At 41.9% G+C, this 23,911-nt stretch overlaps 1 protein-coding gene across 3 annotated transcripts in view; it reads left to right on the top strand.

Annotated features, from left to right (window-relative positions):
* The first annotated feature begins 2,622 nt into the window (after window positions 1-2,622).
* The window catches only part of PAPOLG (poly(A) polymerase gamma), a 30,086-nt gene continuing 8,797 nt past the window's right edge, over window positions 2,623-23,911 (top strand). For 2 of the 3 annotated variants that reach the window (XM_019549232.1, XM_019549231.1), the window contains exons 1-14: window positions 2,623-2,693; window positions 5,395-5,553; window positions 5,630-5,696; window positions 6,845-6,926; window positions 7,013-7,122; window positions 10,127-10,180; window positions 12,225-12,336; window positions 13,904-13,993; window positions 15,856-15,994; window positions 16,177-16,249; window positions 16,333-16,453; window positions 16,922-17,006; window positions 18,470-18,523; window positions 23,335-23,454. In XM_019549232.1, coding sequence (XP_019404777.1) covers window positions 2,677-2,693; window positions 5,395-5,553; window positions 5,630-5,696; window positions 6,845-6,926; window positions 7,013-7,122; window positions 10,127-10,180; window positions 12,225-12,336; window positions 13,904-13,993; window positions 15,856-15,994; window positions 16,177-16,249; window positions 16,333-16,453; window positions 16,922-17,006; window positions 18,470-18,523; window positions 23,335-23,454 — 1,283 coding nt within the window. In that variant the 5' untranslated portion in view covers window positions 2,623-2,676. The remainder of the gene's footprint in view (window positions 2,694-5,394; window positions 5,554-5,629; window positions 5,697-6,844; window positions 6,927-7,012; window positions 7,123-10,126; window positions 10,181-12,224; window positions 12,337-13,903; window positions 13,994-15,855; window positions 15,995-16,176; window positions 16,250-16,332; window positions 16,454-16,921; window positions 17,007-18,469; window positions 18,524-23,334; window positions 23,455-23,911) is intronic. The other variant, XM_019549234.1, reaches the window with a different exon arrangement.

Raw genomic sequence — 23,911 nt, 5'->3', positions numbered from 1 at the left:
ACGACACAAAGGGCAGCAAGGTAGCCTGGCGATTAACCATTTATAGCCTTTATAGCCTGACTGTGAAAAAGCTAAGAGAGGGAAGGAGATATTTATTGGTAGATCACTGGCTGAAGAGGCTTGGAACTGTGAAAAAAGGAACTCTTTTGCTCTTGTAAAAAAGGAACTCTTTCTACTGTTTGTATTTAGGAAGACAGATCTTTATGAAATGTGCTCTGTAGAGAAACAAGATCACAATCAAAGAAACACCTGATTCCATCATCAGTTTCTCCCCTAAAGGAAATAATCTGCAAGACAGTAACCACTGGCTAACGATTCAGATTCAAGTAGGAAAATGGACATATGGAAGAGCTGGACATCCTAATCCTTTCTTTCTGGCAGCAAAAGCGGATTACAGTAGAGAGCCAGATAACCCTCCAGGCCCATCCCCTAGGGCAACGCAAGGGCAACTTTTTTGATAGGTATGCCACATGCCAGCCTTTCACCTTCCCCAATTGCCACTCTGGTCCCCTTCCTCTGTCTGAACTGCTGCTCTTTCTTCTCCCTACTCTGTGCTCCAATCCTGATCTCTTCCTCTGTTTTCTGCTCCCTGCTTGCTCCGCATTTTGCTGCCTGTTCTATCTGCCACTGTGCTGCCTGTCCCCTTCCTGATCTACCACATGCCACACACGGAGGCCACTTGTGGCACTCGTGCTCAGGTTGGCCACCCCAATCTTCACTGCTGGTTTGGCCAGGATGAAAAGCACCCAAGTTAATGTAGCCAGAGTGTGAGTGGACACACTACAAAGCCATGCAGAGATTAATACAGTACATCATCACTGATGCTGCCCTGACTTATAAATCTTCCGGGGGTATCTCCCATGCAATTTCCATCTTCATGAAATGGACCTAGTCTCTGATTCCTTCCCAGTAAATTGGAGAACAACTTTTCTGTCCTTCTGGGGACCTCAGGGCATAGCTGAATGGCACCAGAGGATTATCAGCACTTGAGCAATTTAGTCTATGTCTGCAGCGGCCAGAGGGTAGTTTCCAGGCTCTGGCCTTGCTTTAACTGCTGAAAAGCTGTGATTATAATTTTGGGGACAGTAAATACACACCATATCAGCAGTGCAAGCCTCCCTCAAGCCTTGCCTCTACTCACAACCCAAACCAAAGAGCCTAGGCTGAAAGCACCCATAACTTTGAGAAAGAGGGGTTGGCTTGCAAAAGCAAGGGCTGAGGGGCAACCCCCTCCCAGGAAGAGCCACAGTGAGTAGCAAGAGCCCATGACTGGTTGTAGAGGGCCAAATCATTCAGGGAGACTGGGTGGCACTGAAAGCCCCATCCCTGGTGCCTGAGCTAACCCCCACTGACACGGGGGCATGGGCAGGGGGCCAGCTTGGAGGCACTCTCCTGGCCCCATGCACTTCTCCACCCTGCTGACAGAGGGAGGAAGGGAAGCTGGGGGTGACTGGCAGGGAGTGAAGCCAGCCCCTGTGCCAACCCTTACAGTAACAGAAACTGGGCCAGAAAGGGGTGGAGATGCACTGAGGGGACAGTGAGCCAGGGAGTGCCTGAGGGGGGCGGGACCTGGCCTATGGGGAGGCCCCACACCCTCCACCCCTGAAGAGGAGCACTCCTTCCCCTCAGACAGGTGCAGGGGGAGAGAACAGGCAGTTACATGCACACTATATACACATATACCACACAATACACACACCAGATAGGCATACACACCACTATACATGTACACGCACAACCATGCACATATGCATACTATACACACATATACACACCCCATGCACACATTAGACACACATGTATACAAACTATACATACATGCACCATGCACACATGCACCCATACTATACACAAACACAACCCCACACATATGCACCCCATGTACGTGTACACACACATATACACTGTACACACACACCCATGTACACACACACTATACACACCCCATGTACATATACATACATATACACCATGCACACACATGCACCTGTGTACACATGGGGGGGATGTGTTTTTTAATAAATTTGTATCCAAGGCCAAATTAGCCAAAACTAATTCCAAATCCAAGACTCCAGAACCATAAGTGGCCCTTCTACTGGCAAACATCCTCCACCCCCATCTGGGGCTTCAGAGGTTTCCAAAACCTTTGGCAGGCATCCTACTTGCAGGCACAAGCCCTGACACTTGGGGTTCAGATACCCCCAAGTTTTGCTTGCCCTTAAGCCAGACGGCGCTCGGAGCAAACAAGGGAGGAGACTTCCATTTCCCTAAACTGGGCTTAAAGCTGCTGCACCTCGGCAGGTCCTGATCCCTGCCGAAAAAAGCAGGAAAACTACCTTCACGGACACAGATACATGGTATTTCTCCTGCCGGGTTAAAAAGGCACTACTCTTGATCTGAAGCCTTTAAGAGGCGTGTACGCACACACTATACACACACCCACGCACACGTACAGACACTATACACCCCCCCATGTACAGGCACACCCATAGACACACAGACGCACGCCACATGCACACATGTATACATACACACACGCACGCGCGCAGGGGCTGCCGAGAGGGGAGGCGGAGGCGGGGCGAAGCGAGGCGGCCCGGCCCACATATGGGCGGCGGTGGCGGCGGGCCGCGTCCGGTGCCGAGTGGAGGGTGCGTCGGCGTCACGTGCGCGGCGGCCATGAAGGAGACGTGCGGGTGAGCGCGGGCCCGGGCTGGGTCGGGGGCGGCCGCGCCACGTCCCCTCGCGGGCGGCCTGCTCCGCTCTGCCCTCGGCGTGTTCCCCGCGCGGGGGCTGTGCCGGGAGGCGCCCCAGTGCAGGCGAGCGCGGGGCGCGGCTGCCGGGCTTCTCCCCCGCGCCGCCCCGGAGCCCTCGGCCTCCGCCGCCTGGCCGGGGCGTGCTGGGGCCCTGCAGCTGGCTGCACGCTGCTGGGCAGGGCCACGTGCGCTTGACGCCCTTGATTCCCCCCCCTTCCATCCCTTGGTGGGTGCTTGAAGGCCGCTCCAGCGTGGAGCGGGGCATGAGCCAGTGGGCAGGAGCTTGACCAAGCTGCAGAGGAAGAGTTGTCTATGTGTGCTGTCTCTGTGTGGTTCAGGATGGCAGCGGGTGGTGCCAGTCTAGAGCCAGTTGCTGTGGATGACCTACAGTTTGTGACCCATGTTTTTCTGTGAAACTTGTGGGTGGGGGTCCACTGTAGTTCTAGCCTGTTAGGTAAGCAGGGGGTGCTGAAAAAGTAGCAGAGGCCTGTGATGGCGTTTGAAAGATGGGGCTATCTGTTTTTGAATGGCTGAGAACTCAAGCCTGTAGTTAGGCTGTTTGTGGACAACCCAGACCTAACAGCCTAACCTGCCACAGGTAAAGCAAGGGAACCAGGGCAGCTAGTGTCCTTCCTCCTTCTATGTAATGTAAATATATGCTCAAGAAATCTGAGGTAGAGGGATTGTTTTTGTGTGGGGTTGTTATGCCTTACTACTTAAGGGTACTGCACCTTGTGTTGGGCAAAAACTGGTAGACCTCAATCCTCAAGTTTGCTGTAGGCATACAAGGGGACAGTCTTGGGCAGTTAGCCCTTTCAAACAACTCTCTAACACTTCACATGATGAAGGGGGGGGGGGGCATAGGCAAAGCTGACTAGAAAGAAAAAACTGAGAATTGAGTTACTGAAGAAGGATGTAGCTGAAAGGTCACAGTTCCCTTCCCAGTTGGACAGGAGGCAGATCCCTGCCATTCTTCACATTCCTGTCCAAGAATATCGCAGGCCCTGCTGCTGAGCTGCTCTTTCCAGTTCATATATTGTGTGTGATAGAGCTCTAGAGAGTTCTGCAAATGCTGGTGTCTCCACTTCTATAGATCCACAAATTGGTTTGGATTTATTGTTTCTTGTAGGCACATTCTTCCACTCTGTCCCTCTTGTCTCCAGCTGTTCATGTATTTCTTATTACCCAACCATTTTCCTTCTCATGTTGCCCCTTTTGCTAACAAGGGACAGAGATGCCTCTGCTACAGGTGCCTCCATCATTCTGCTAAAAGCTACCATTTCAGGAAAAAGCAATGGAAAATTCACTGTCCCAAAACTTCATTTAAAGTCTAGACCAGTGGTTCTCAGTCACCTTCGACTTGAGGTACCCCTTGTTTGGCATCCCTTGGAAATGGTATCTGTTAGCTTTGTCTCTCCCTTTCTGTAGTCAAAACAATAGAGTTGTTCTTCTGTTGCAAAGAATTCAAAGACCACAGCAGGTCAGAATGTATTGAATGCTGTGGATTCCTATTTGAAATCTCTTAGTTTACCTTGCAAATCATGTTTGCGCCTCCAACATTGTGTGGTATGCTGGGACACCCTTGAAAAAGATCTCACAGAACCCTGACTGAGAATCAGTAATCTAGACTGACCCACACTTCCTTCTGCCTTTCCACAAATGTGAACTGAAGCTGTACCTAACTCTAGTTCCTAGCTTCCTGAGATTTAAAATGACCTCTCACACTGAGCAATACCCTAACTTATATCTGTCAGACAAGTACTTTTTCCAACCATAAAGAGTAAATGCAAGGGAGTTTGTGAGGGGAGAGATATAAAGCCCTGTCTTAATATGATCAAGTAGATTTAATTATGTCTTCATTGCAGCATTAACTTAAGTCCTTTCTTGGATTTGTCTTGATGCTTCTGTCTACACAGTCTTCTCAAGTTCTGCTGTACTTTCAGCCCAGGCTAGGTGGCCTCTCTGGGGTCATGAGCTGCAGCTCCTGTGCAGTTTTTATTTGGTTTGGATACCTACCCATTTTTCTGTGCTCCAGTGCTAATAAATCAACTGACTAGGAAAAATCCTGAACCTTGATTCAAAGAAACATGAACTGTGCTATCATGCATTCATGGTTGAGTGCAGGTACAGCTGGGGTGGAGAAAGGTATCGCTTGCTGTGCCACCCATGCAGTGAAGATCTGAACTAAGCTTCACTTGCGCTTGCCCCTTGTTTAAAGAAGGCTGTGTCACTAAAGGCAGGTGTATATGTTGGGTTCTGATAAGTACTTTATGTATCATCTATGCCTATGTTTTGGAGCTTATTCTTGTCTCTCAATTCTGTGAGATGTTGGTAAGTGACTGAACTGTACTAGTAGCCATCTTGCAGACACTTTAAAGTGTTTGTACATTCGTGGATTTTTCAGAGTAACCAAGACCATGGTAAAAGCCTCCTAGGATGTTGTGCACATGTGGTAAAAGCAGTTGCTATTGTTCTTTTTAGGTAGGTTGCAACCCGGTTTATAGCTTTATCTCCATATAACAAGATTAATTATTAGGGATTGGGTTGGAAAGGGTAATCTGAAGAGTGGTATCCAGAGTCTTATCTTTAAAGTGTACAATTGTCAGCATTGGCTATTTCATACTGCTGTTTCCTTCAACAGGAACTCTAGGCTGGAGAACCAGCCTCAAAGGCATTATGGAATAACCTCTCCAATTAGCTTGGCTCCTCCTAAAGAAATAGATTATATTCACACACAGAAATTAACAGAAGCAATGAAGCCATTTGGAGTATTCGAAGATGAAGAAGAGCTAAATCATAGGTACAACTTCTAATATACTGGAGCATTTTTTTTTAATAAACTTTAATACAAAGTCTAACAATGCTTCTTGTTTCAGGCTAGCTGTTCTTGATAAATTGAATAACTTAGTCAAAGAATGGATTTTGGAACTTGGTAAGAGTAAGGTAAGGGTTTTTAGAATTCTAATCACTGCACTACGTAGGAGTAGAAATGAAGATGCATTTTTTTTCTTCCCTTAATTTACCTTAATTTATCCTGCAGTTACTTATCAAATTTGGGGTACCCCTCTTTTCCATTCCTCAACCCTCCCCCTGAAGAATAATAAACTTCTTATCTACATATTGGACAGTAAACTTGCAACAATTATTCAAGTAAATGTGGAACATTTTAACCATCTAGATGTTTACACCTATTTTGGTGGGGGGGTTTTAAGTGAACTTGTAAATTGGCTGTATCTGTTTTAAGCTTGATAATGGATAGATCTCTAGTTTCCTCCAAAAGAACATTCTGGGAAATGCACTTAAAAGCGGAGAGTTGACTTTCTGGGCTTGAGCCAACGAATCTGAAATACTCAGTCTAGCAATGAAATAACCACCTGTTTCTAGTGCACTGGCTGCATCTCTAATTCATTCAGTGCTCTTCAAATTTGTGTAAATGGACATCTACACTTCCTGCATTCCAAATGCATGGTCTGGTCTACTTCAGTGTTTTTTGTTTTTTGTTTGTTTTTTTTTAATAGGTCAGCAGATAACACCATAGTTCTCATTTTTTAGTTAGCTGGTGACCATATTGCAGTTTCTTTAAGGTAGCTGTGATGATAGTCACATAGATTAGGGCTTCCCAACCTTTTGATGCTGAGGACTGGCAAACTGCAGACCAGAAGTAACTGGAATATTGCAGACAGGCAGCCAACCCCCTTTCTTTTTTTATACTTTTATATTTATATTGGGGGGGCGGGGGTTGGCTGCCTGTTTGCAGTTTGCCAGTTGCTTCCAGTCCGTGGCAGCCAACCCTCCTGCAAACTGGCAGCCAACCCTTTGTGGCCCAGTATCAGGACCCTCTGATATAAATAGTTTCTCTGCTTTGCTTTGTGGTGGATTGGAAATTGTGGCATTGCGCTCATAACATCTTGGGTGTTTGTAATTAGCAGGATGAAGTGTGACTATTCATTTAAATCTTAACTACCAGACTTAACTACCAAAACAAGCTGGCCTGAGTTAACTTTTTCCTTTATAATGTAAATCACATAAGTTTTAGATCTTGGCTTCTAAAGTAAATGCTCTTAAATTTTGTGTTTCTGCTCTATCTTTAGAACCTTCCACCTTCAGTTGTAGCAAATGTTGGTGGCAAAATTTTCACATTTGGTTCCTATAGGCTTGGAGTTCATACCAAAGGTAAAACTTTAATTCTGTCTAGTCACAATTTATTTTGTTACTGACTTAGTTATTTAACTGACAATTTGTGGGATATCTTTTTGCAGGTGCTGACATAGATGCCCTTTGTGTTGCTCCTAGGCATGTGGAAAGATCAGATTTCTTTCAGTCATTTTTTGAGAAATTAAAACATCAAGATGGAATCAGAAATTTAAGAGTAAGTTTGCTTTTCTACAGAAAAATGTTCCATTTTAATTTTTTGCTGTTAAAGGGATACAGTCAGTTTAACTCAAACAAACCCAGTTGGCAGATGACCAAAATCCAGTTTCTCTGGGCATTGTTTATAGGCTGTTGCACAAAATTGTCTAAAATGCTAAGTTTGAGAAGTCAGGCAACCAGACTAGAGTGTTTTGTGTGACTTGCCTTCCTCCCTGGTATATATACATTCATAAGAATTTTCAGTATGTAATTGCAATACTCTTTTTCTTTCTCTTTGGGAATGTTGTCTCTTGTACTTGATTGACCTCTTCTGGCCATGAGTCAGATATGTGGTAACAACATTGTCTGTAGGGCCCTGCCCTTATTGCTATAGAAGTTGGAAGAGGCATGATGAATAAAGCAGGGGTATGCAAGAGGGGAAGACATCCATGTTTAAATATTTTTGGAGAATGGGATTCTTTTCCTGCTTCTGACACACGAGTCACATGATTTTTGCCTAACCTCAGCTGAAGAGTTAGGTTTGAGTGGAACTGAACTTGAGACTGGCATCTGACTTACAGAAATGGTCAGTGGTGAATTTGGTGGGAGTAATGTTTTGAACATAAGCTAAACTGTCCTTAAAAAGCTAGCACCTAGGTGCATCAGACTGGGCACTCAAAATCAGTTCAAGTTTTTTACTCAGATCTTTGGCTCAGCTGCAGATTTTTAAAATGCAAACTTTGTTTGTTTGGGGTTTTTTTGTTTTGTTTTGTTTTGTTTTGTTTTTAATAAATAAAGCTCTCCTTTTTGTACATTGTAGTGAAGATGACTTAATACTTTACAGAAATCATTGCCTACCAATAATAGTTATATGCTTAATGTTATGATCCTACTTGGCAACCAGCTGTACACCAAGCACCTTAACTTTTTTTTCTTGGTAACTACTTAAGATTGTTCAGTAAAACTTTCAGGGAATGAGGTTGAGCCTGCTGCTGCTGCTGCTTGCCTCCTTGTCTGTGTTTCTATGGTTTGTTTGGAACTTGCCTGGGCTTGTTGGCTTCAAATACAAGAAATCTGCAGCTGCATTTCTGTAATTCCCTATTCCCGCACCCACTTTTTTACTCTTTGCAATTGGAAATGAGTCTAAAAAGAGAGAGAAGATTGAACCTTTCTAGCATTTGGCTTTGCATGTAAACAGCATGATGCAAGACTGGCTGTATGGCATGATTGATAAAGTGACTCATGTGGCTTCAGCTGCTTGAGAGCAACCCTGCAGTTAATCCTGAATATTACAGTGTGTGTATACTTCTGAGCTTCATAGCTCACTTATGAGCAGTTTTTCAGTGGACATTCCTGTTGGACCTTGACTCCATGCGACGTGTAACGACTGGGGAGACAACGGATCAAATGACGCGTTGCTCTTCAACAGCTTTATTCAAAATGGAGGCAGCTTCGGGCAAGCTCCAACAAATCGGGGAGCAGCTGCAAACATTAGTTCTTTTCATATTTATACACTTCAGTTTATACTTAACATTTACCCCACCTTTGTCCTTCCTTTGTTCCACCCTTATTCCTTCCTATCTTAAGCTCCACCTCTTTACTGTTTATTTCATTAACATGGAATTACCTATGCATTTTGCTTATTTAAATGTCTTTTTGCTATGAGTGTATGCCTGAGACTCTGACCCCTGCTTCTTACGGTCTCTTGCTGAGTTCCTCACCCTCTCCAAGGTCCTGCTTCTGCTCTTATCTCCGAACAATAACCAGTGGTGTGCATCCTGTTTTTTCTTGCACAATGAGCTATATATCTTACAACGATACTATATTGTTAGGAAAATGCTTGCCTAAGCGTTTTGCAGTGTTACTTTTAAAATACCATTCTGTCTTGGTTAGCAGCTTGCTAGGCCACAGGTTATAGCTTTTTATTCAGCTGCGAATCCATTGCTCCCCAAGGTTCAAATACTGTCACCCTCACAATTCCCTTGGCTGTATTGCATATACATACCTTGCTCTTAGAGCCTATGAAGAAACTCTTTATCTCATGCAGTTGAATCTGGCAAGGATCCTGTTGGGAGAGAATTGAATGATGTGATCAGACTAGAATGTGTACAGGCTTTATGCCACCTTCATTCTTGTGCGTCTTGCCTTTTTAAGTGTTTGATTGACCTTCATTTTAAGAGGTTTTTGAGAGTGTAGGTATGGGTATGCATCTTCCAAGGCTTTAAAACAGCAGATTGGGAAAAATCAGTGCCATGACCCATTGACATCCATACAGTTAACTGGCAGAGTGTGAATCTCTAGATCCACCTTAGGGATTTCTATCAAGTGAGTTAGAGTCAAGTAGCAGAAGTTATCTAACATGCTTCCTGTAGATTTGAGGGGAGCTTAGTGAAACTTCAAAATAGCTGGCAAGAACTAAGGCCATTTCTGATCCTCTGTTTTTTTTTATCAACAATTCTTAAGCATGGGAGAAATAGGAAGCAGTAGAAACATAATACAGTCAAATGCTAAATGAAAACTCAGTTGTTTTACAAACTAACTATATCAATAGTCATTGCAGAAATTTCAGATGAATGTGACTTTGACACCTAAGGAAATACTTGCCTGAAAATGTAATAGCAGTCGTCCATCCATTTTTCCCCCCCCACCCCCCATGTAGCATGCTTTTGATGACTGAATACTTGACTTGTCATTAAAAATTTTATAATGAATGTGTTGATACCTCTTAGCTGTCATTTTATATAAATAATTGTCAGATGCAAGTTGGTCATAGCAAATGATCAGCTCTGTTTTTCATGTCAGCTGAAGGGACTGTCTATCTGGGACACACAATAACTGGGCTAAGTATTTTATTGCATATATCTGAGCAGTTTAGCAAAATGAACTTGAACATGTTTAGGTTTTGATGAAACTCTCCTCTGCTCTTTAAACTTAGGAGTAACAGGGTAAGCCAGAAGGGGAAGTGTAGCAATTTTAACAATATGGAACTTATCCATCCTCCCCCCACCCTTCTTTCTTCACAGGCAGTAGAAGATGCATATGTACCAGTTATCAAGTTTGAATTTGAAGGTATTGAGGTAAGAATTGGTTTCTTAACGCACATTTCAAATAACAGATTATTTGTGGTTTGCTTTGGAACGGAATGATTTAACAGAGCCTCTAATCCTATACACTGACACTTCAGGGAGATTTGTCTTTAACTTTGCTTCTGGAACATTGTCACCAAAAGATCAAGGTGGCAGGGATGAAGAAAGTGTGTAGGGGTCTTTGTTTTTTGGGTGTTTTGTTTTTTTTATAAAACCCTACACACCCTGCCTGACTGGCAGTATCTGCCAAATGCAAGAGTTTTTTGATAGTATATTTTATCTGAGGGCCATCATATATGGATGCAACTTGCTTAAACTTTACACCATCAACGTTACAACATTACACCATCAAAAGCTCTTAGAATGATATATTGTCTGAAGTTTTAGCTCTTTATAAAAAGTAATAATGAGCACATGTACATATGCGCTTTACTGCAGAGCTGACTAATTGGCTGCATAGTAGTGTCACAGTCTACATGTGCACCCCTATTAGAGTGCAGTAAACTAATTAAACTCCACTGTAGGGTAGCACTGTCCAGGACCAGTACTATCCTACAGTGGAGTAGTTGTGTGTGCTGAAATGAACATGTAGATGACTGGGGTTGGCCGGGGTACAAGGGTGCTACAGCCTAGTACTATATAGCACCCTTATGTTCTAGCCAGCCTGTCCACAGCCCTGGGCTGACTTTCCCCTGCACTACCCCCCCTCCTTCCTTCCCCAGCCATGTCTCCAAGCTCTCTGCCAGCCAGGACTGCTCCACCCCAGCTCAACTGGCTGTAGTCCCAGGTGCATGTGTAAACTCTGCACCCAGGACACAAACTGTACTGGAGTTTATTGCTACATGTTAATAGCACAAGTAATATTGTTCACAATTATGCTTAAATAGTCTAAAAGTTAAATTCTACTTCAGGAAACACTAACTGTTACTTAAGCTGTTGAAAACCTCTCATTTTGCAAGTTATGTTCCCTGAGGTGCTTCTTGTTTTTGGTGTCTAAAGATACCAGGCTTGCAGTACAGCTGGCCTGATTGTACACACGCAACTGCCTATGCAGCAATCAGCTACTGCTGTCAGGATTTAAAACAAACAAAGTCAGAAGAAAGGACAAAGTAATAGTACTGAAAGCTTTGTACCTCCTGCAGATCCTCCTTTTTAAGTAAATACTTGTTTTTCAAAGTGTAGAATATCTGACTCTTTGTACTCCCTTGAAATATCACTTCCAAATACTGAAAAACAGCTAGATAGCTGTGCCACAATGTACAGCTTAAAGCCCACATACTTCAAATTGAGCCATACATAGGACAGTTGTAGTCCAAAACTACCTTGAATATGCCTTTCCTTCTTCCATTTCCTTTGAGTGCTGGAGGTCTGCAGTCTGTCAAGATATTTCTGCATGCAGGAGTCACATATGCAATAATACCCTGATGGTGCCACTTGTTGTGGCTCCCCATCTTGGTGACCCAGTATACAGCATTGTTGAGGATTCACACAACTAGGGAGAACTTGGACTGCTCTGCCCCAAGCTGCTTTAATAGTCTGAAGAATCTGGTCCCAAGTGATGCTGGTTTGAGGATTTAAATACTTGCTCCTTTCCGCTGAATTTGGAAAGGAACTATTATGTAGTCAGCACAAAACAAGCCTAGCATATGTAATACCACAGTGATCATCAGTGCAGAGAGATTCTCCCTTACCTTTAGTGACAAATAATGGAGCTGGCTGAATTATTAACAATACGATTTTTATATTTTTCAGGATCCCTAACTTATGATAAACAGGGGGGGAAAAAAAACTTTGTCTCCACTGGAAGAAGGGGTGTGAAACAAATGTGATACTTCAAAACAAATATTAAGGAACTTTTGGGAGAGAATTTCTTTACAATTCCAGAGCAGTCCGGCTTTCTGGGTTGATTTGTAAATACTTCTGAGATGTTAACAAGCAGTGGTGTTTTAAGGGTCTTGATTCAGATCATTTTAGCTTAGTGTACCAGCCACTGATCAGAATGTTACATTAACTTTTTATACTTTTTCTTTTTAAGATTGATCTTGTGTTTGCAAGATTGGCTATACAGACTGTATCTGATAACTTGGATCTTAGAGATGATTCACGCCTGAGGAGTCTGGATATAAGATGTATACGAAGCTTAAACGGTACTGTAAATATAACTTATTTATATAGCCTAAGGAGCTTTTGTTTTAAACAAAGCAAATGATATAAGAGGGTTTATTTGGCGGGGGAGGGGAAACAAGTACTATCCAAACCAGATTTTAACAAAATATAGTGATAAAGCTAATGTATAGACCTGTAAAGTAGACAGAGAAAAACTACTGATTTGAGACCTAAGCTGGCACAGTGATGGGTAGGTTTAAAAGTAGTTGTTTTTAGGAAACGGGATAAATGTCTGTTCGTACCCATCTTTTTTACTCTGTACCAGTATCATTGACTTACCCTTCAATATTTGAATCCATTTTTGCCCTTTAAAATGTGAATGTGCTATATATAAATCAGTAGTTCATACTCTTACATGTAAATTAAGGAAAACAAAGCAAGGGTGTGGGGAAAGGGTGGTGGTGGTTCAGAATGGCTAAACACTGTTACCTAGATTACAAGTAAACTTGCAGGTTGTTTACTGAAAGAGGCAAGAGAGGTCTGCAGCCAAACCTTTAATTGCTTATATCCCAAAACTCTACTCATGGCAGCACAATATAGATTTTTACCTACACTGCTAAAGAGGCTTGAGAGTAGGGAGGAGGGTGGCATGCAAATTAGAAGCAAGCCTTCTTGATTTTTGCTGTTCAAATTTTTCTCCAGTGTATCCCCTGTATTTATAGATGGTTTATTTTAATAAATGTTCTCTGATTCACTTTAACAAAGTTTCACTGACATTTTTGGGACATGGCTGAACCAGATACCTTGTGGACTTAAAAGGTGTAATTTGGGATTTATGTCCTTGGGGAAGTAGAAAGATTGATTTCTTACCTCGTTCCGTTCTAGCCAGGGAAAGCTGCTTGCTACCATCTGGCTTTTTGGTGGGGGGGGCGTCTTCTCTTCACCTTTTTGTTTACAGTCTTCACTGATTAAGCTGCTTTTTTTTTTTAAACAACATATCTAAAACTTCAACAAAACCAGCATCTAATAATTTGGTTAAATCAATTGCTGTTGCTACTACTAACATTTTAAGATAAGGCTATGATATACTGTATTTGGATTATTTAATGATGTCTCATAATATTTTGTTTCAGGCCTTGTGCTCTGCTCAATTGGAGCTCATGACTGGTTTAGTTGGACATGCTGATTGCTTCCTTTTTGCTTTCTGCTTTAGCCATCCTTCTGCAGCTTGGCTTAGGCCGTTTGGAAATGGCTAAGGTTGGCGCACGCGCATACACCCGCCTCTGCTCAATTGTCAGTTTTGTCAAATATTCTATGGTTCTCCAAAATGGGAACATGGCTTCTAAGTCCTCTCCTGATCTTATTCAGTATGGCCTTTTACTCGTTTAGACTGAAGCCATACTTAATTGACACATTTTGTGCACAAGGAAGCAGTTCATACTAGAGGTTACTCTTGCATCCCCTAGCTGTAGTAAACGTGGGCTTCAGCAGCTCAAACTTGGGTGATGGCCGAGTTATGCTTATTGGAAAAAGAATAGCACTGTAGAACTATAAGGTGGGAAACCTAGTGTTGAGACTATTAAATACAAATACTTGAATCTCTTGCAGGTTGCAGAGTTACTGATGAAATTCTCCACTTGGTGCCAAACAAGGAGAACTTTCGGCTAACACTTAGAGCAATCAAACTATGGGCAAAACGTAAGTAGACTACTGAGTCAGTCTATCTTGCCCTGTTGGGATGGGAAGTTCTAGGTTCCTGCTCTGAGGGCAGATAGAACAGTCTGGATAAACACAACTTTGAAAACGGGAACCAAAATTCCCTCTCTCAACTGAGTTCCATAAAGATTAGCATATAGTTGAGGCTCCCGACTGCTTTCCTTTTAACATCACGAATCTTGTATTCATTTCTGCACAGTAGTCTTGCATTTAAAGGAGTGGAACAAGCTCCCAGCCTAGCATATAACCTGGTAGTGTCAGGGCATTCTCTTGGGAGATGTGGATTTTGAATTCTCAGGCTGAGTGGGGAGTTAAACCAATATCGTGCCCTTGGGGGAGTGCTCCAACACAGCAGCAGCAGTGCTGCCATTTCTCCCAGTTGCAAATATTATGGTTTCCTTTTTAAGATGCATTTTGTGATAACCTGGGCCTCTTAGCTTATATCAGGCATGTTCAGAATACATCTACCTCATCAGATATTTGAGATCTTACGTGCAACTCTTCCTAGCCTCTGGGGCCTTTAGGAGCCAGGCCCCTAGCTCCTTATGCCTGATGAGGTGCAGGAACAGATGCATAGGAGCCTTTAGACTGAAAAGGCTGGGTACCTACAAAACTTAAGGATGTTTGGGATTAGGTGCCCAGCAGTGGAAGTTTTTAGATTGTTTTTGAACTTGGAAGTCCAAAGTTTTGTTTTGTGGTGTGGTTTGGTTAGTTTGTTTGTTTTTGGGTTTTTGGGGGGTTTTTTGGGGGGGAGGGGGCTAATGGCAGTGTAAAAATTAGTATTTCCAAAGGTGTTCTGAGATCTGTCTTTTGAGTTTAATGCAAACCAGTCAACCTACTAGCATGCCTCAGCTGCTTAATTTTGCTTAGCTCAGAATATCAGTGACAGAAAAATCTTTGGGTAGTGCGGTGTGTGCACATTAGTGCATCTCTTGATATGAAGAGCTTTTTTCACTTTTTTTCTATAGCTTTATTCCAGCTCAAATCTGCCTCCACAAGAGAGCCCCCAATAGTGTTACTATTTCTGAATCAACATACACTTTCTTAACCAGTTACAGGTTTTCTTACTTTTTTTCAGTGAAACTTCAATCAGTTCTAGTCTCTAAATAAGATCTGTGGTGCTGTAGCCCTATGTAGCTGGGGTTCAGAGTTGCTGAAGCAGCCTCTGCCATCTCTACTTTGACTGGGAGCTGAGCTATGTATGTTATGTGTGTGCACTGATAGAACTGCAGTTCAAGCAGTTAAGTTGCTATTGTACCTTACTGATGGCAAAATCCTTTGTCATTGTTCTTCATGTAGTCTGACTACAGGGGCCCTGAGACAGGCCATGACGGGGAAGTACTGAGTTTGACAGACCTTCCCTAGCTGTGCAGGGGTCAGTGCAAATATCTTGAAGTCATGATGGGTCTGAAAAACATGGGCTGGATCAGCTCTGGGAAGGTCTTTTCTATTTTTAAAAAAAAAAAAATCCTGAAATTTCTCTGCCCTTCAAGTGAGTGTTCTGTGGGAATGTTCTTAGACTGCTGTGAAAAAGCACTGGCAGCATAAAGAGGAGGAAGGCAGTCTTGCTCACCTAGCTAGCCAGATTAGTACAGCTTTTATAGCATTCTTGGAAAACATCAGACTTTAGCTTGTAAGGCTGGCAGTGTATGGCTTTCAGTATGCCTCCTTGTTGGATAAGGGAAACTGTAATTTTTCTTAGTTTTGTGGTGAGAATAAGCAGACTTTGGTTGTAGGAAGTAATTTGGTTAAAACCAGATACATAACTCTAGTAAACAAATTTGAAAGAGAACAGTCTTTGTTTTTTCATGATGTACAACTACCTCAAAATGTATCCATTCTAGGTCGCGGAATTTATTCCAACATGCTGGGATTTCTTGGTGGCGTCTCTTGGGCAATGTTGGTAGCAAGGACATGTCAGCTATATCCAAATGCACTGGCATCTACTCTAGTTAACAAATTCTTCCTAGTTTTTTCAAAATGGTAAGTGTTGCTGTCTATAGGAAAAACTAACTTGTATAAATACAGATTTGTGTAGTAAAAATAGCTGTACACTTGAAATTAGTCAATATCTGCTGTTAAGTTGTTAAGCACTTTTTAAACTACCTTAATTTTGTATGAGAAAAGACATTTGCATTTGTTACTGCTTGATCTCTCTTGTATAGGGAATGGCCCAATCCTGTGTTGCTGAAACAACCTGAAGATAGCAATCTAAATTTACCAGTCTGGGACCCTAGGGTATGTAGATATTGCATATTGTGCTTTAATTAGTTTACAATAATTCTAATTCCATACTAACTAGAATCATTTTAATATCATAGGTAAACCCATCTGACAGATACCATCTAATGCCCGTAATCACACCAGCATATCCACAGCAGAACTCGACATATAATGTGTCTACGTCAACAAGAGCAGTCATGGAAGAGGAGTTCAAACATGGTAAAGCAGTTTAGTCCTCCCCATACCCTGATAACTGATTTTAAAAGGCTAAATATATGCCAAGTAAAATCATATTCTGCTCCTTAATTGCATGAAAATACATTACTATGTAGATGAGTTATTGTTTTATGGACCAATTCTGCCCTGGCAAGAGAATGGAAAAGTTATTCCTAAAAGTGAGAAATAGAAGATTTAAGTTTTGGAGTGGTATGGTAGAGAGAACCATGTTTCCATGATGTATTGAGATTACTGTAGCAGATCACCTAGTCTTTTATAGACCAAACTTCTGTTACTTCCCTTTCCTGCCCCCATTTACTTATTATAGTACAGAATATCATCCAGCTCTTGGCACATCCATAACGTTTGAAGTTTAGTACCAATAGTTGGAAAGAAATAAATGGAGCTGTCCTGATCAATTTGCCTGTGGAAGTGTAACATAGCAAACCTTTTTTTAAATCTGAAACGCAGGTCTTGCTGTCACGAATGAAATTCTCCAAGGAAAATCAGATTGGCCAAAGCTCCTTGACCCGCCAAACTTCTTTCAAAAATATAAGTATGTATGGAATCAAAAATATAAGTGTGTATGGAATCTATTTGCTTAACCTGAAATATTTGCAGCTACAATGTAGTTGGAATAAGATTTTGCTTTCTGGTTAAAATAGAAAGATTTTTTTTTCCTAGTTGCTAATACTTGCATGGTAAGGATCAGAATTAAGGATGGATAAAATGGAGGTAAAAGTCCAAAATCATCAAGACACCAGAAGGAGAAGAGTGAAAAGTGTTACAAAAAGGCCAAATCAAATACAAATTGAAAACCTGAAATAAATGGCTCGGTAGCAGATACAAGAAATGGTTGTGGTTAATTGCTGTTGGATTGGAGCTTCTGCTAGTATAGCCTTGATTCCTGTCTTAATAATATATGAAGCAGTTATTCCTCTAAGCTTGACACAGTACTTAGCTGGAAAACCTGCTTTGGTTTTAGGCTTCATGCTTATGAGCAAGTGCTTCTTTCTGGATTCTCTCTCTGTATAAGAATAAGTCTTTAAAACCTGTAACCTATGAGGAAAGGTTGAAGGAACTAAGTAATCTGAAGTAAAAATTGAGCAAGAGACGCAACTCTTCTTTGACTCGAACATTTCTGTTTTATAAATGACAGTGATTACTCAGCAGCCAAATTGAATAGGTAAAGGACAAGAAGAAATTGGCTTAATTTTGCAGCAAAGATGATTTGGGCTGGATACTGGGAAACTTTGTTTAGAATAGAGAAATGTTAGAACAGGTTTACCGGGTATGTTGTAGAATCTCCTTGAGTTTAACAATCTGATTCTGCCTCAGGGTGGGGGCCTGGGTAAGATCTGATCTCTTGAGGTCACTTCTGCTTTCATGCGAAGGGAGATTTTCTTCCCCACTCACCCTTACATTCCTATCAAGCATGTGAGGAAGGATTGACAGTAAGAGCTGATAACATAGTAAGCAAAATGGTTTTTTCCAGCATCTGGTTTAAATTTGAAGTAAAAGCAAATTAGAGCCTTGTTTGCAAATTGAAATGGTCAAGTGGCTGCCTTAGATTTATCCAAAACACTCCATGAATTACAGTACTACTTCACCTTGGTGAAAGGATTGAACATACAGGTACACATCTGAAAGGAGGAGGTCATTAGTTGCACATAAGTAATCCTAAAACAATAAAATACTGTATTAGTTTTGCAACACTAAACTTTCCAAGTCACATTCCTGAGGATTTTACAATTGCTTCTTAAGTAACTGTGTAATAGTATTTTGGCCAAGTTGCAGCTGTGCTAGCCTGTATACAGTGTAGGATCCTAAGGACTATAATTTTCAGTTTGTTTTCAGTATAATTTTACACTGGGTAGAGCATAGATCTTGAGAAGTTTGTCAACAAGTTCTCATGGTTGGGAGTCTTTGAACTGACTTAGCTCATTTTCTGTTCTTAGCTTTATCAATCTTAAATTTGATCCCAGAGTCAGTGGTTTGACTATTTTCAACATTTTCTAGGCATTATATTGTGTTGACTGCCAGCGCCTCTACTGAAGAGCATCATTTAGAATGGTAAGTCTTAAGTTTTGGGTTTACTCTTAAACAAGTGAAACCTGAGTTGGCCTCGCTTCATTGTATAAAGAGTAAATGGAACACTGAACCCTTCACTGCATATCTGTTCATTTTGAACACTTCAGGAAAGCCTCTGTAACATTCCCAAGAAAATTAGCCTTATTTTATCAAAATAAAACATTTTTGGAATTCTTCTCTTTTTGGGAAGGAGTAGCTGCAGACAAGTGCTGATTTGCATATCAGGTCAGTGATATGGAAGAGGAATTATGTTGCTGTAATAGAGATGCTGTTAAGAATCTGAATGGTCTGTTTATCACAACTTGCTGTTTTTACATACTATGTTTAGTCAAATATAAGACAAGGTTTTCCTCCCTCCCTCCCGCTTGCCCCCATTAACATGGGGTGGGAGAGGGGGGAGAGGGAAGGGGCAGGGAAAGCCCCTCACTCCACATTCGCATACAAGGGAACCGCACAAAATATATTGTCTATCACTAAACTGCTGCCAAAAGCAGCATGTGCTCAGTAATGGAAACCTCCAAGAAATTAGATTGTATACCTGGAAAATTTATAACAAATTTTATAAATTTTTCCATCAGTACAATCAAATTATTGAGGGGTCGTCATATAATCAGGGTTGTCCTATATTTGAGTAAACGCAGTAGTAAAGATGGTCTTGGTGGCTTTTACAGAATTATGATCAGTGAGGGATTTAAATGATTTGGGACATGAACAAAGAATGCAAGGAAAAATGAACTGCATGAGTAAATTTGGTTCCAGCTTAAGCTCTCTATGAATCATCCTTGGGACTCGTTAATGTATTTTGCTTGTGATGCAACTGTTGAGCTTCTTCTGAAGTAACATTCTTGTCTCTCTTTCCAATTGTAACCTTTCTCTTTATTTGGAATTGTAAGACTATATTGGGGCTTACAATTACATTTTCCTCTTACTTGTTAATTGGCTACCTGGTCAACATATTATGTAGTCTGCTCTTAAATGGACCTGTTTCAATAATCAGCTTTCTTCCTGGGGTCTAGGTATGAAGTTGCACTTAACAAAGTCTAAACATGAGATTTATTATAAATCGGCTCTTTTCCCATTAGGTTTTAGCTATTGGCTAGGTCAGTAGTATTCCTTTTTATTCTGATCAAATTCTTATTTTAGCACTGCAGACAGTGACAATTCCAAGATGGTAGCTGTGTAAACGAAGCTTTTTAAGTAGGTAACTGAAAAGTGCTAGTTTTCTGGAACTTTGCAAGATGTACTGGGGTGGGGAGGAGAAGAGAACCTTCTAAGAGCAAACAGTGATTTTTTTTTTTCTTCCTTCAGATTACTAACACAGAATAGTACTACTTGCTTCTAACAAAATTCATCACTGTGACATCCTGACTACCAAAGGTAGCAATATCTGGTAATTGGGATTTCAAGCTGCATATTCCCTCCTCCCAAATTACTATAATTCCCAGTGTACTCTTAAAATAAATAACACTTGTTTATTGGAATACCTGGGCAAGTAACTTTTTTTTTAACGGCTTCTTAACATAGTTTTGGATTTGTATTAAGGGTGCCTATAACTGTGGTAGCAACTCCGTATTTAGGGTTGCCTTAATACCATATCTACTTGAATAGAAGTCAAGGTTGTTCCCGCCCCCCCTCCCCCCCCCCCCCCCCCCCCCCGGGGGGGGGGGGGGGGGGGGGGGGGGGGAGTGGGGAGGCTTCTTATTGCATACAAAAGAAGCTTATTAAATATGTTATCCATCATTAAACTGCTGCCAACAACAGCTTGCACTTGGCAACGGAAACCACCGTGAAATTTGATTAAATGCACCCAACCCTGACTCTGACTATATAAAACAACCTGCCGCATCTGACTAGTGCAGCTCCACCTTCCATGAGGTTGGACTGGGCTGGGTTTCCCTACACCTCATCTGCAGATAAATTTATGGGAGATTCCAGGACTCGAGACAAGAACACCCAGATACAGTCATGAGCAGGGGCTAACTAGCATGTGGATCCTTGGGTGCGGGATGGGGAGAGTGGTATCTGGAATATGCAAACATACTGAGCAGTGCTATTCTGTGGGATCACCATGCCTTGAAATGCTGTTGTTCACTGAGCTGGGCCCCAGAATCTATATGGTAAATCATGAGCCTTTTAGTCTTGGACTAATGTCATGCATAGTGGCTATCTCTACACAAGATGCTACTGCATATAAACAAGTACTAAATAAATGACAGGAACTGAAGTTATTGCACAGTAGCTTTTTTTTTTTTAATGCTACTGTGCAGTAGCCTAATACTGCTGTGGAGTAGCATCGTATCACACTTCTGCCACACAACACTATTGTGCAGTAGTCACTGGCTACTACACAGTTGGTGTCTTGTGTAGATGCAGCCAGTTTGTATTATATTCAAGGTGGTAAAAAAGTGCTGCCTAAAATGTTTATAGAGTACCTGTACTAAAACTTGTTAGCAGTTTTCAAAGGAGGTAAACTGCATCAATTCCAGATGAACCAAGTCTATGGATTCCTGTAGTAATTTTCCCCTCGCTTCCATATGCTCAGGGAGAGCAAGGTCTGACAGTAAAGTAGGGCAACAGGGAAAAGACGCCTTCCCCTCTAGATTGACTTTCTGTGTTGTAGCAGTGGGAAAGGGACAAATTCAAGGCAGACCTCCAATAATTAGATTCTGTACCTAGAAAATTATAACATTTTCATATCTAGAATATAATTTTATGGGGGGGTTGCCTTAGTCAAGTAAATACAGTACCTGCCCTTCCTCTAATACAAGCTGGCTTCTACAGGGTTTTGTTTTGGCAGGGAGGCATTTGGGGGTTTTTTTTGTTCTTGTTTTTTTTTAGTATTTATCTAGCGCTTCTGATTTTTGTTTCTCAGTGTAAGGACTAAAATTTGGCTGTAGTTCCTTTCATTTTTGTTTTAAGGCTTGCTTTTGCTCACTCATGTTCTTGCGCTGTCAATAGTTTTTATGCATTTTTCTTTTATTCACAGACACCAAAGTCTTTCCCGTACTTCCTTCAGTGTTCCCTTTGCATGCCCCTCTATTAACCACCGTGTTCTAGCTCTCCTACTTCCAAATACAATGTAGTAATTGGTCCTGGGGAGAGAATTCAGTAAAGGGACAATGGAATGTTGTCATCTGTAGGAAAACATCATTAAGCTGGCAGTTGTGGTAATGGCAAAATGTCTAAGTCCAAAAGGGGGACTTGTAGATGCTTACCAGTGTATGGGTTCAGTATAGTTACTACAAGTAGGGACCTACCAAAATGGTGACTGTTTTTTTTTTTGGAGGGGCGGTTTTGTGGACAATGTTATAAAATTGACAAGGAAGGGTGGGGGGGAGTATACTTACTGAAAATAAGATGCTGTTTTCCCCAGAGGAGCTTGTAGTCCTCACAATATTGTGACCCCACTGTGCAGACAATTGGGGGTGGGGAAGAGGGTGGAAGGGTGGCTGCTGGCACACATGAAATCCCAAGAGGGCTTCTACCTCCTTGCTGATTTGGATGAGGGCTGCCTACTGTGCAGCCCCATCCCCTCCAGTTGGTGGTGTGGTGGAGCCATGTGATGGACAGTCCTCACAGCCAATCAGCTGCAAGGGGCTGGGCCACGGCCCCTCAGCCAGAGGCATTGGGAAGCACTGGCCATAAGTCCTCAAAAATAGCAACCTGCCCTGCAATCTGCCTACAAAATTAGCCAGTTGCTATCTCAAGTTGGGTAGACCCCTACCCATAAGTACTTTAGTTCTTTGTGTATTTATGTAAGTAAGAATAACATGCAACAAGGCATAAAATACAGTTGTCATATTTGCTGCAACACTTCAGTGTTCATGATTTTATATTTTATCTAGATTGCTAATTGTCATAAGAAGTTATTTGACAATAATCTGTAAAATGTGGCTGAGAATCATTTTATTCTGTATAGTATGCTTAGGCTTCTCTATAGAGCACTGTGGTCAACAAGTCTGTATTTAGCTGTAGGTTTGTTTTGATACCTAGCGTTTATACAATTCATAATGTAAAAGCAATGCATCTTGCATACAATAAAGTTCAAAGAAATGGATACTTTCTTTCATTTCTGTTGCATACATGGCTTAGTTTTATGAAGAGAGAGCCATAGCTAGTACACTAAAATCTTCTAGTACAGGTTTTTTGTGTTTTTTTTCCAACCTGTGGACCCCTAAGGGGTCTGCAGAAGATTACTATAATCAATCAAAAGTGTGTGGATACTTGCGTCTGTGATTCCAAAGGGGTCTGTACCTTCGGTTCATACTGGAGCTCTGACTAATCGTACAGCTTTTTACATGCAACACAACTCCTCCTGTCCTTCCTGAACAGTTTGTACCCATCCATGACAGTGCTTTAGTCATGCGAGCTGTCCCACCAAGTCTGCTGTTCCAGTCACATCCTTGACTGTACAAGGACTTCCAATTCTTCCTGCTTGCTTCCCAGGCTCCATGCATTTCTGTACAAGTGCACCTGAGTTGACTAGCTGATTACCTTCCTTTCTCAGGAGGAATGAGGAGGCTTCCCCTGTAGCCCCCTCCTCCTTGTGCTTCCTCCAGGTCTCCCCTCAGGGTACTGTCCTGGTGTGAAGGGCAGTATCAGGCCCCAGTCTCTATGCAAGAGGTCTGCAGGGCGCTGTACCCCTCATCTGTGGCTGCAGTCCCACTTTACCTCGGTTTCCCTGACTTAGGTTGGCTAACTAAGTAGGTGCTTTATCCTTTCTGAATTATGAGGCAGTTAACTATACTATGGACTAGAGCAAAGTAAAACTTAACACTTTCTGTTCTTATTAGGGTTGGTCTGGTCGAATCTAAAATCCGTGTACTTGTTGGAAACTTGGAGAGGAATGAATTTATCAATATTGCACATGTAAATCCACAGTCTTTCCCTGCCAACAAAGAACAATATAAAGAGTAAGTTTTTGTGTTTTTTGTCTTGTTTTGTTTTTTTGTTTTTGTTTTTTTAACTTGAAGAAAAAAATTAACAATGCAGACCACCACATTTTTAAAAAGCTAAGTTGCACATTGTTGGTGTTTAGTCATGAAATGTGTGGCAAAAAAGCTTGCAGGAATAATTGCAGCTTCTGGAAAAGTTATTACTTGCATGATTCTTGATTTTTGTGTATCACTTTAAACATACCTAAAGTTAGTTAGTTAGTTAGTTTCCATCTTCCTGAATAGGGACCAGAACAGCCACCTCCCTGCTGGGCCCCCCTCGAGCCCTGGGGGAGACACACCTGGGCCATGGGTTAGTGAGGATTTAGTTAGGGAGCTTCTGGAAGGGTTGGACGTATTCAGGTCAGCCGGCCTGGATGATCTCCACCCTAGAGTTCTAAAGGAACTGGCCGAGGTCATTGCAAGTCCCCTGGCA

Source organism: Crocodylus porosus, unplaced genomic scaffold (genome assembly GCF_001723895.1).
Source record: "Crocodylus porosus isolate Cpor-Errol unplaced genomic scaffold, CroPor_comp1, whole genome shotgun sequence".
In the NCBI taxonomy this organism is placed as follows: domain Eukaryota; kingdom Metazoa; phylum Chordata; order Crocodylia; family Crocodylidae; genus Crocodylus; species Crocodylus porosus.
Note: the sequence above shows the minus strand (reverse complement) of the source record. Positions and strands in the feature narration are given on the sequence as shown.